General features: G+C 37.9%; 1 protein-coding gene across 1 annotated transcript in view; it reads left to right on the top strand.

The window, feature by feature from the left end:
* The window catches only part of LOC138752220 (probable G-protein coupled receptor 139), a 36042-nt gene extending 23269 nt beyond the window's left edge, over positions 1 to 12773 (top strand). Inside the window, exon 5 of the mRNA XM_069915206.1 lies at positions 12561 to 12773. Within this exon, the coding sequence (XP_069771307.1) occupies positions 12561 to 12773 (213 nt within the window). The remainder of the gene's footprint in view (positions 1 to 12560) is intronic.
* Positions 12774 to 13459: the final 686 nt, after the last annotated feature.

Here is a 13459-nt window from a genome sequence, read left to right as displayed (position 1 = left end):
GTCACAGAGCGAAATGTGGGAAATGATTTCGGGGTGGAGTTGGGTGGGGAGAGTTGATGCCCATTAGATTAACAGCTGGTGCGGCAAGATGAGTGGTACCAAGAAGAGGGTAAGGCAACGTAGTTCCCATTTTAAACGTTAAATCATGAGAACTGAGGGCCAGCGAGCCTTAGGACAGTGTGGGCAAACTAATGGACAGACTTTTTTTGAAAAAAACTTTATTTAAGATTTTATAACATGAATAAAATAGAAGATTACATTTAAAAAGAATAAAAGTAAGATAACAATATTACAATGCCACATCGGTAAACTAAATAAACTACCCCCCCCAATAATTATTACACAACATTAATAGCCTAACTTAAAATTAGTTTAACCCCCCCAAAATAAAGAGTGAAGAGTTAATAAATGAACAATATTATATATAAGAAAAAAAGCCCACTTAAAAAAAGATAAAACATAACAAGTAAAGATACTAACAAACAAAGTTATCAATATTAAAATATCACACTTAAAAACATATTTAAAGCAAACTTAAATGCACATATTTAACAAACGGAGTACACTTTAACCTATAAAAAGACATCCTATCCTGAATTGAAAAAGATATCCTTTCCATGGTCAAACAGGATTTCATCTCCAAATGCCACCTATCTAAAGTTAATATATTTCTGTCTTTCCAAGTAAGTGCTATACATTTCTTGGCCACAGCTAAACCTAAATAGATAGAGGAAATCTGATAATCCTTTAAACCTAAATCAATTAGTGATTGCATATTCCATAATAAAAATATATCAGGATCTAATACAAGACAGATATTATATAAACTATTAAGTATAGATTGAATACCTTTCCAAAACTGTTGCAATCGATCACAAAGCCAGACAGTGTGCAAAAAAGTATTAGCCGTCTGGTCACAACGAAAACAGCAATCCGACTTACTAAGGCCAAACTTTTTTAGTTTCTCCGGTGTGAAATATAACTGATGTATAAAATTCTAATTAATCATCGCTAATCTAGCATTAATCAATTTCTGACTACTATTCTGGCAAATTTCCATCCAGGCTTCTTCAGCTATTGTAAAACCTAAATCTTTTTCCCATTTCAACTTATCTTTATCCCAATCTTTTTTACTTTCAGTTTCTTGTAAAATACAATACAAATCAGATATATATCCCTTTTTTATTGAAAGTACATATTCCTCAAAATTGGAATCAGGCAGAAGATCATATGACGACAACATATCTGTTTTACAAAAGATCTTAATTGATAATACACAAATACAGAATTTCCACTAATACCAAATTTCCTTTGTAATTCATCAAAAGAACAAAAACATCCCTCAGAAAAACAATCAGATAAGTTTTTTATTCCCTTCCTTTCCCATTGTTTCAAGGTGATATTGGAGACTGTAAAAAGGAACAAGTTGATTATTATATAATGGCAATCGTCCAGACCATTTATTTTTGAGCCCCAATTTGTTAAGTTTATTTGTTCATAGATTCAATAAATGCTTCAATATTGGTACATCATAAGTTCGTAATAAAGTTTTATTCCATCAAAACAAAAACTCATGAGGAAATTTTTCTAAAATAACTGCCATTTCTTTCTTTGCCCAACTGGGCGAAACATCCATATTCATTAATGCACTAAAAAATTTAAATTGAGCTGCTTCATAATAATGCTGAAAATTCGGTAATCTTAAACCTCCAAATTGGAAATCCCACATCAACTTTCTCATCGCTACCCTCGGAAATTTTCCCTTCCATAAGAAGTCTCTAATTGCTTTATATAAATCCTTAAAAAAACCTTTGTTTAAAAAATAAGGAATTGATTGAAACAAATATTGTATTCGAGGAAAGATATTCATTTTTATAGTATTAATCCTCCATAATAAACCCAAAGGTAAATCCTTCCACCTAATCAAATCTAATTTAATCCTTTTTATTAAAGGAAGATAATTAATTGAATATAAATCTTGAAATACCGTATTAACATTAATTCCTAAATATTTAATTTGTGTAGTCCACTTCAAATTGGTAATACTTTTATATATTGAATAATCATCTTTACAAATTGATAGAATTTCACTTTTGGGCCAATTTACTTTATAACAAGATAATTGACCATAATTTTCTAAACATTCTTGAATTGCTAGTAAAGAAATACCCGGATCCACCTAATATAATAAAACATCATCAGCAAATAAATTAATCTTATATTCCTCATTCAAAACTCTCATACCTTTAACATTTTCGTTTTGGCGTATTAATTGTGCCAAAGGTTGAATAACTATAGCGAATAAAGCAGGCGACAATGGGCATCCTTGTCTAATAGACCTTGTTAAATTAAAAGATTCTGAAATCCGCCCATTGACAGCAATTCTAGCCTTCGGATTACTATATAAATCCTTTATCAATCCAATAAATGAAGAACCAAAACAAAATTTTTGAAGTACTTTAAACAAAAACTTCCATTCCACTCTATCAAAAGCCTTCTCTGCATCCAGTGAAACCACTATTGGATAATTCATCTGAGATTTAGATTTGTTTATCAAAGTTATTAAACTCAAAATGTTATCTGATGCATATCCATTTTTTATAAATCCCGTTTGGTCACTATGTATTATTTTAGGCAAATATTGAGCTAATCGATTAGCCATAACTTTAGCTACAATTTTATAATTTACATTTAACAGCGATATTGGTCTGTAAGAAGAAACCTGTAAAGGATCTTTATTTTTTTTTGGTATAACTGTAATTATTGCATTAGAGCAAGACTCAGGTAATTGAAAAGTATTAAAAATTTGTTGTAATGCATCCTTATAAATAGGAGATATATCCGCATAAAAAGTTTTATAAAACTCTATAGAAAACCCATTTTCACCAGGTGCCTTTCCATTTGGCATATCTCTTATCTCCATTTCTATTTCATTTTCTGTAAAGGATTTATCTAACTCTTGTCTGTCTTCTTGATTCAATTGTGGCAATTTAATATTTTTCAAAAAAGAATCTATAACATCTTCAGTTACATCTTTACATTCCGAAGTATATACTTTTTTAATAGAAATTAAAAAAATTCCTCATTAATTTCCTTTTGGCTAAAAGTTATACCCGATTTCTTTCTAATTGCTGGTATAATCCTAGACAATTGTTCCTTTTTTAATTGCCATGACAAAACTTTATGAGCTTTCTCACCCCATTCATAAAACTTATGTTTAGTTCAGTTCATTAAACATTCAAACCGATAAGTTTGTAATTCATTATATTTAAATTTTAAATTAGTTAACCGATTCTTTTGCATTTCAGTAGCGCTTTTTTGAAATTCTTTTTCAGTAGCAGTTATCTTTTTCTCTAAATCTTTAACCTCTTTAATTCTCTCTCTCTCTTTACTTTAGAAGCATAACTGATAATTTTACCTCGTAAAAAAGCTTTCATTTCATCCCATAAAACAAAATGACAAGAAACAGAATTAGTATTATTACTAATAAAAACTTCAGCTTGTTGTTTTAAATAACTAATAAATTCTGGTTTTTGTAATAACATAGTATTAAATCTCCATCTTGGAGCTCTCTGAGCATCTTGTGAACTCTGATATTCTAATAATAATAAAGAATGGTCCGAAACCAGTCTTGCCTTATAATCCACCGATATAACCCTATCCTGCAAATGTGTTGAAATTAAAAAAATAATCAATTCTAAAAAAAGAATTATGGCACGAAGAATAAAAAGAAAAAATCTTTCTCTGTAGGATTAAATCTTCGCCAAATATCAACTAAATTCAAATCTGACATCATATTAGTTACTTAAACTGTCATCTTAGATTTCTTAATTACTCTTGGATACTTGTCCAATAAAGGCTCCAATACTACGTTTAAATCTCCCCCAATCATCACATTAGAATTTGATTGTCCAAGTAATAAAGACATATCCACAACAAAAGCTGTATCCTCAACATTCGGAGCATAAACATTAAGCAAAGTCCAAGCTTCATTAAAAATTGTACAGTTCAATTTTAATAATCTTCCACCATTTTTCTCTTCATTCTGTAACTGAAATGGTAAATTCTTGTGCACCAAAATTGCCACTCCTTTTGCCTTTGAATTAAATGAAGAATAAAAAACTTGTCCAACCCATTCACGTTTGAGTTTCAAATGTTCCTTATCTGTTAAATGAGTTTCCTGCAAAAAAGCCACATCAACTTTTAATTTTTTTAAGTAAGCAAGTACTTTCTTATGCTTAATAGGGTTATTTAAACCCTGGACATTAAAAGAAGCAAAATTCAATTTAGAAATTCCTTCCAACAACTCAACAACAAAAAAATGAATAAAGAAAAAGAGAAAAAAAGAAACCTCCCCAAAAAAGAGAGAAAAAAAGGAAAACCCCTCCCCTTATTCCATCTTAAAACTACAATCAAAAACAAAAAAAAAGAAAAGAAAAAAAACTTATTAAAAAAAAGTAATAAAAACAACCTTCACTCTTTAACCCAAAAATTAAGGAAAAAAACAGGCAAGAGCTCAACTACCTCCTCCTGTTTAAACCGCACAATGCGGTAACTCCCACAAAATACTGGGTGTGAGATAACTCACACGTAGCTGATGACTTCTGGAAAATAATGCCCACCCAGTTCCCTCTCCCAACTCCCATTTCGCATTAAACTATCATCATTATCTGAAATCTTCTCAAAAAAAGTAAAAGATTTGTTTTTTTAATCAACTTTGCCACTTCAACCACCATTGCCTCCATTTCTTCTTGAAATCTGATTCCCATCTTGTATCTCCACTCTCTTTGAAGACCATGGAGGACTACGTCGTTCCTGAAATTGCGTAATCGGTAAAGATTGAGCAAAGTCCATAGCTTCTTTAGGATTATCAAAAAACTTTGGCTGATATCCATCCTGAAAAATCTTCAATACCGCAGGATACCTAAATGTTGCCTTATATCCTTTTTACCACAACAGCTCTTTCACGGAATTAAATTCATGTCATTGAAACATAATTTCTTGACTCAGATCCGGATAATAAAACACGATTGTTCTGAACCATCAAAAGAGATCTATTTAGCTGTGCATTTCTAATAGCCACATGTAAAATTGTCTCTCTATCACAGTAGTTTAAACAACGGACCAGAACAGGTCTTGGATTCTGTCTTGAAAAAGGTTTCCTTCTCAAAGCTCTATGAGCACTTTCCAATATTAAACCTTCGGGGAACTTGTCTTGTCCTAACACTCGTGGAATCCATTCAGTAAAAATTTTTCTTGGATCTGGCCCTTCTATGTCTTCTGGCAAACCAACAATTTTTACGTTGTTCCGTGTAGAATGATTCTTTAAATAATCAACCTTTTTTTCTAAATTTTTATTCTGAATCTGCAATGTTTCAATTGTTTTGTTTACATCTTGCAATTGATCTTGTACGTCAACTAAACTTGATCACACATATCAAGTCTTTCATTAATTTCAAGTTTAAAAACTCCATAGTCAGCCATCTGTTGAGTGTTAATATCCACCAATTTATTAAGCTTGGAATAGACCTGGGTCATAGAATTACCTAGATGTTTCATTGAAGAATATAACTTAAATTCAAGATTCTTAATAAGCATATCAGCAAAGGTAGATTCAGACATAGTAGGATCCTGCTGTTTCTGAGAGACCAAAGGATCTTCTGTCCCTTCCCTTGGTTTAGCAGCCTTTCTTGCAGTATGGCTCCGTGTAGAAACCCCTGCCACAGCCCCCTCAGCAATATCAGGAGCCTGATAGTCAGGGTTATCTTTAAGCCATATCTCATCAAAAGCCTTCATTATATCTAAACCTGGGAAAACCGTCGTAACTGGTGGTGCATTTCGCAGCGCCACCGCTATATCAATCGGAGGTCGGCTCTTTAACTCTCCAGCTGGTGGCGTCCCAGCTGATTCAGCTGTCAAACTCTCAGTGACAGCGCTCACAGCGGCCGTTAGTTGAAATACACGCGCATGGCCAGCCCTTTGTTCCAAAGGCTGCCGGGCGTCATCTTTAAAGAGCCCTACCGGTACAGAACGAAGTTCCAATGCCGAATCCTGCACTTCTTCTCCTGGATCCATTCCACGCTGAGTCCTGGCTTCTTGTAAACAGGTAGGCTCAGATAATTTCGGGAAATGTAATTTTTTAACGATCTGTTGGCGTTTACTTTTACTTTTTTTTAATCAAATGTACCATTAGATATTAATTCAGCACCTCTTACTATTTATAAACTTTTAAAAGAATTTTAACGGGCACTTATAAACAAAACAATAACTCAGATTCAGCAGAGGACTGGAAGGTACATCTGTTCCTTACGCCATCTTGCCACGCCCCCATGGACAGACTTATTGAGGATAGGATTTAAGAGTATTTGGAGGAGCAGAATCTTCTCTTGGATACAGTGATGTCTCCGGATTTCTCGAGCCTCAGGAGCAGAATAGAGATGTTCGTGGGGTTGACACAGATATTAATGAATATATGGCGGTGTCTATGGACAGTAAGAAATCCCAAACGAGCTAAAGACGAAAATCTGGCCAGCAAAGTGGGATAGCTCTTGCAGATAAACTTTACGTTAAATCCAGAGAATTTTCACTACATGAGGGTAACAGTGAAAGGAAAGTGTTATGTTTGGAGTGCCGCAGTGGATCTGATCTGGGACCCCCTGATCTTTGTCACTTTTATAAATAACCTGGATGAAGAGGCGGGAAGCATGGGTCAGTAGGTTTGTGGAGGACATGAAGGTTGGAGGAGTTGAGGACGGAGCTGAAGATTTATCGAAAGTTACAATAGAATATAGACAGTAAGCAGAGTGGGCATAAAAGAGATGGATGGATTTCAAACAGGATAAGTTTGGAAGGGCGAACCAGAAGGCTGAGTAGTGGGGGGGGGGGGGGGTTGGGGTGGTTGAATGGTTGGTTATTTAAGAGGGTGGATGTACAGAGGGCCATTGGCGTGCAAATCCATACATCCCTCAAGGTTGCCGCACAGGTTGATAGGATCATTAAAAAGGCCTATGGGATGCTGGGATTGATTAATAAGGGGATTGGATCCAGGAGCAGTGGTCATGTAACAACTCTATACATCTTTGGTAAGATCACACAGAGAGTAATGGGTTCAGTTCTGGATCCCTCATTACAAGAAGGATGTAGAAGCCATGAAGAGAGCACAGAGGAGATTTATCAGGATATTGCCTGGAGTGGGAAACAAATCTTACGAAGCAAGTTCAGCAGAGCTGGGACGGTTCTCTTTGGAGCAGAGAAGAATGAAAGGAGACTGGATAGAAGCCGTTAAGTGTATGAGAGACGTAGATAGGGTGGACAGCCAGAACTTGATTTTCAGGGTAGGATCAACAAACAACAGAGAACATATGTACAAATTTAAGGGAGGGAGGTTAGGAGAAGATTAGGGATAAGTCTTTTACATAGAGAGCTGTTGGTGCCTGGAATGCCTTGTCAGAGTTTGTGGGTGAGGCTTCAATCTTGGGGGAACGTATGAGACTTCTATACAGACACATGGATGAAAGGAAAACAGAGGGATATGTGGTAGGGAGGGTTTCATACTTATTTTAGGAAGAAATATATGAGTCGATACAACAACGCCGGCCGATGGTCCTGTACTGTACTGTAATGATCCATGTTTTATGAACCAAAGAGGGCAAACAGGGACAAAAATGTAACCTCAGTCAAGTCTCGAAGGAGCAATAGGAGATAGACAATGACCTCAGAGAGCACTTGTGCTTCGTTATACTCTGAATAAAGAGCTGAATACTGGGGGAATTAGGGAAATAAATGGCAGTTCCTTCATAATGATCCGTATTACATCTGAGAAGATCCAGACATTCATGAAGCGTATGAAGGGAGACAAATCAAGGCATGATCACATGTGCTCTGTGGGAAAGTAGAGAGGGAATGGCAGTTCCCCTCTCTGATATATATGTATATATATATATATAGATATAAACAAAGTGAAGATGAGGTGCTATATGACTTTTAGGGTGAAAAACGCGATGCTTACAAACATGAAAGGTTGCAGGGAACATTATGGGAATTTCAAGAGTCTGTAATCCGTGGTTAATAATTTACAAAGGAATATTCTGCGAAGAAGATACACGTGCAGTTCACTCGACTAGTGATAGTCAATACTATCCATTGAAGTGAGTGGTCAAGTCTCATAAACCATTTGAAGATGAGACCGACAAAGTTAAAGAATTCAGATCTCTACACGATGTATACTAGAATGTCCACGCTGCATTAAATAGGTTTACCCTCTGTTGGCCGGTTGTATTCCATGGATAGATATTTTAAGGCTTCGTTTAACAAAGCAGAGGGTGATGGTGAAAGGGTGCTTTTCGGATAAGAAGATTGAATGGTATAAAAGGGCCCATTTCAGGGCCCATCGCTTTGTAAAGGAACCTCTGCTGCTGGTGTTAAACCGGGTCAGCGGGCAGCTGAGAAACAGCCCATCTCCTTCGTGATCCCACGGCTGTGAATAGGCTCGAGACTCACGTGTTAGAGACGTCAAGAGTGTTTTTAACATCATATAAAACTGGGAGCTCTGTGCCAAAGATGGTGGCGACAGGGTATGGCAGCGGACCACGGGGAGTTGCAGATCCCTGGGAAAGAGAGAGCACCAGAAAGAGAAGAACTTCCCCCGTCGTGATGGGAAAATCTGCGAGACGATTACAGTAGCGGATCAGCCAGGGGAAAAGTTGCTGAAGGACCGTCAAAGGCTACTCTGGGACTTGCTGTCGTAGAACTCACGGCAGTTTGGCAGCAGATGGAAATTAGCTCACAGAAGGAAAGATTCGGGAGGGTGCGAGAGGCAAAAAGGGTTACAGAAGGGCCCCATATGTCCAAGATTTTCCTGATCCCATAGGATGTTTGGATCTGGAGCTACGATTTCCAATGCTATGAACTGGGGTCATTGGTGAAGCAGAGGCTGTGAGACAACTGGAGGCGAATCTGCCAACCCTCAGCGACTATGAAGGGACTCTTGTTTTCTTCTCGTTTTCTGATAATTTTGGGCGCCATCCAATGTCCACCGCGACACTTTAAGGTGTGCAAATTTTGATCAATTTCATTTTTATATTATTGCATGACAATTGGAGATAAAACGTCATAATTCTTTAATAGGAGGACTATGGAGATCAAATCCATAAATCTCTTCAGTCCGCCTTGTAGGTTGATATGAAAGATTGCGATGTTGGGCTTCAGTAATAGAGGGATTGTGTTCAAGAGTCGAGAACTCTGAATCTTTGGTGAGACCGCACTTCGAGTAGTGGGTTCCATTTTGTCATGTCACCATTGGAAAAATGTAAAAGATATACAGTGGATGCATAAGAGATTTACCAGGATGTTGCCTGGATTGCAAAATAAGTCTTATGAAGTAAGTGTTGCAGAACTAGGACTTTTATATTTGGAGTGTTAAAGGATGAGAGAAGACAATAGAGGTCAACAGGACTCTGAGAGGCACAGATAAGGTAGACAGCCTTATAATTTCACAGGGCAAATATAGGAATCAACAGCGATCATCTCGAACAAGTGATAGGAGTAAAGTTTAGGGGAGACATGAGCGGTATGTATTTTAACAAAATAGATTTCGGGGTGCCTGAAAAACCTTGCCACGGATTGCGGTCGAATTTGAAAGATTTAGAGACATTTCAGTGGCTCGGACATGCATATGGATGAAAGTAAAATGGAGGATAGAGAGATAAAAGGGGATAGTACTTTTCTTGGTTGAAAATATTCCGCTGGGTGCTGGAAAATATCATGCAGGAGGTGGAAACCGAATGCAATCATTGACATCCCTTGAACGGAATTTCATTGTTAACAATTCAGAAAATACCGGATGTTATATAAATACAGATGGAAAATTACCAAGGACCCAAACAGCTGAAAGAACTGGATAATAAATCTTCTGAATATCACAATGGCAACATGTATCAAAAGTTCCAGGAAAAGCCTCTTTCCCATCGTTTCAGCTCCTGACTGCTGCTAGTTCCCGGAGACCCCATGCACCGGCTGCTGGGCGAATCCGCAGTGAAGTGGAGGGGAATATAAGAGAACAGAACACCCATTGGCACAATTAGTGCAAAAGAGGCGTCAATTGCTTGCAGTAACTGAACATCCATAATCATTTCGTCTCTCTTCACAACCTGGATTAACTGCAGAAACAGCTTTTGATCAATGGATGCTTTCCCTTAGATCCGAGATTTGTCGCTATAATCTGAAATTTAATGTTTTTTTTTAAAAAAATTCGCATTATGCTATGATGACGTATGTTCCTGCACTGTCAAACATTCTCCAAGGCGGTGTGAGCCAGTTAAATTTAATTAATTTGTTTAATTGACAACAGAGAATGCAGTCGGTGCACTGGTTTCTCGACACTCACCATGACGCCGATTGGAGAAATACACTGACAATACGGGGCCATGTGTTCTTACCACCGCTGAAAACATACCGTGGGTGGAGGGTAATGGCGTGTAAATTGGACGGGACGGACTTGAAGGGCCGAATGGGACTGTTACAGTGATGTGTTTCGAAATTTAAAACGAAAAGTAAATATAAATCCTGCTGTATTTCATCACCAAGAAATATTCTGAAAATACTTGACTTTGGATTTAAGCTATTTTCCAGACTGACGCTGCTACACGCCACGGTTCTCCCGTAACGCCAAGCAACGCGGGTGGTCGGTCCCTAACAAGGAGATATATTTCTGAATTTGAGGCGAGGGATTGTGCGAAACCAATCAAGGCCATGTCACTCTGACCTTCGCCTTCCTTGATTTGTTAGGAAGGCATTTCCGTGGGATACTGCAGACATACGCAATGAATCTGCACGAAGTCTTCCGTGTGGAAAAAAAAATGTTTTGCCACATACTTCTAAATTGCAACCACCATGATCTCCAGCTAAACGTGTGGGGAATTATACTGATTATATATTAATGCGTAGAATCTAATATACAGTATAATTTAAAGGTCCACCTTATTTTTTGCTTCCTTTCAAGAACGTCCTTGTTTTTGAGAGGCTGATTCTGCAATGGAACCAGGCACGACGAAGGCCATTCCCCCGATATTCAATGCTTCAGCTCTGCGACCATGTTCGGGTTGCCCTGAATGTGCGCTCCTTGCCGCCCTCATTGTGCTGCTTCGAGAATCTCCGTTATTTTTTCACACACGGGTAATGAAGTGAATCACAGTGCGCCGTCTCCTGCGGGCGAGGTACAGTTTGATGCCATTGTATCCAGCGCTTAAATGTGCGGGACAAAGGAGCCACTGTGGGTGTTTGATCTGAGTTAAAAGCAAACAGATGGAGCATCTCAACGGGTCACTAGCAATGTTCAGGGCATGCCGGCACCTTGTATCGAAGTTTTAGCATACCCAGACTTAATATGCAAATTATTTAAGAAAAGAATATTCTCGAATAAGTTTACAAGGTTTGTAAATGGTTGCAAATCAAAATAATCTAAACGCAGTAGAATAAGGGGACGGAGAGGACCGAAGGTGTTTTTTGTTAATATTTCGGACAAGCTGACAAGTGGGCCCCGCGGGTGCTGTCAGAACGAAGCTCATTTCAATCATAATCAATTTTCACCTCAACGTCTGCCCACGACATCTAACCCATTGGGTCAAACTTACAACTGTGACAATGTCGAAATCACCCCTGTTTTATTGATCTATGAGACACTTGACTATGTATAAAATAATTGTAGAACATCACTTCGGCCAACGTTCGAATGCTATTCTCCAAAGTACGCAAATGAGATCAATAAGATAGAAAGAATGCAGAGAAAGTTTACAAGAGGGTTCTGGGACTTGATGAGCTGAATAACGTTTAATGATTTGGAGAATTGAGAATGAAAGGACCTTTTGCAGTGGTGTACAATCTTATGAGCGGGGCGGGGGTGGGTAGAGACAAGAAATGCAAGTTGGCTTTTTTCCGCGGAAGTTGGGTGAGAGAAGAACAAGGGGGATGGGTTAAGAATGAAAGGCGAGGCATTTAATTGGAGGAAATTTCATTATACAGAAGGTGTGAAGACTGAGGAACAACCTGTCGGTGGAAGTGGCGGTAGCGGGTTCAAATTCTATATTTGAGAGACATTTGGTGTCAACATGAACACTTTGCCTGTGATGGCCTGGTCTACCGTGCGTTCGGGTTCTGAAGCAAATCGCCCAAGAATAAGTCAAGTGATTACATCTTCTCTGAGAACGGTTGAGTAATTATTGTCGTTAATATTCACAGGACATGGGCCTTTACGATCTTAAATTAAATTTAGACAAACAGCACGTTAACAGACCAAGAAGTCCGTGCCGTCCAATTGTATCCAATTGACCAACAACCCCCCCGTACATTTTAAAAGCTGAAAGGAAACCGGAGCTCCCGGAGGAAACGTAGGCAGACAAAGGGAACGCATGCAGACAGCTCCAGATTTGTCACAACATTGAGCTGATTGCTGCACTCACCGTGGCGCCCGAACTTAATATCCTACTTAAATGATCATGAATTTATGGTAATGGCTTGAGATCACTTACGGTCCGTGAATGGAATTTGATACTTGAGGTTCGCAGTACGATGAAGAAATTACGAGCATTAATATTCAGACTTACAAGGAAAACCAACAACTGCAAGAACTGGATAATAGATTTCATGCATATCCATTATGTATGGAGTCTTCTATCGAACTTCTCACAGCCATTATTTCAGCTCCTGCATGGTGTCGACATCTGGAGGCCGCTGTGTTGCTGAACCTCTCTGAAGTGAAAGGACTTACACCAGTCTGAATCAACTCCATTGTCATTGAAAATGTCCGAGGAGGTTTCGGTTACACGCAGTGACTGCACAATCACAATCAGTTGGTCCCTTTTCACAATCCGGCTTTGCAACAGGCAAGGTTATATTCAGCCTATCATTCAACAAAGCAAAGAAGTTCGGCGAATATCTGAAATTCTGCTCTAGTGGCTGAAATTGAAACATAAATCAGTAAAGATTCGCATTATTTCCACGATGCTTAATGCTTCCACAATGACAATAAATAAATTCAATTGAGAACTTTGAATCAGATGAATTTTAATTTATGCCCACTTTGCGTAACACTGGACTTAATGGAGGAACTTCTCGTTTCTCACAATTTAATTTTAAAGGTGCTACTGACGTTTGTCTGGGTGTGTTACATGGAATTCATGTTTCTCACCTCAAATCTGATTTATGTATGTGATCATCCGAACAAGCCTTTCTCCTCTTCCTTACTGGCCATGCAGGTTTTGACCACACTCTGACTGACGTACAGAAGATGGTATCTCTGAACATCGAAAGGATGTCCGTGTTTTTAGCACCATGTAGCATATAGATCAAGTGTACGTGTAGTTCCTTTTGTGACAAAAAATTTAGAGGCAGTGTGGGAGGAAATGTTAGAGCAGGTTGCACACAAACATTTTAAAACTCAGAATATTTGCAGGACATTTGCAGA

The sequence above is a fragment of the Narcine bancroftii genome, chromosome 2 (genome assembly GCF_036971445.1).
Source record: "Narcine bancroftii isolate sNarBan1 chromosome 2, sNarBan1.hap1, whole genome shotgun sequence".
Taxonomy (NCBI): Eukaryota; Metazoa; Chordata; class Chondrichthyes; order Torpediniformes; family Narcinidae; genus Narcine; species Narcine bancroftii.
This window is presented reverse-complemented; position numbering and strand designations above follow the sequence as displayed.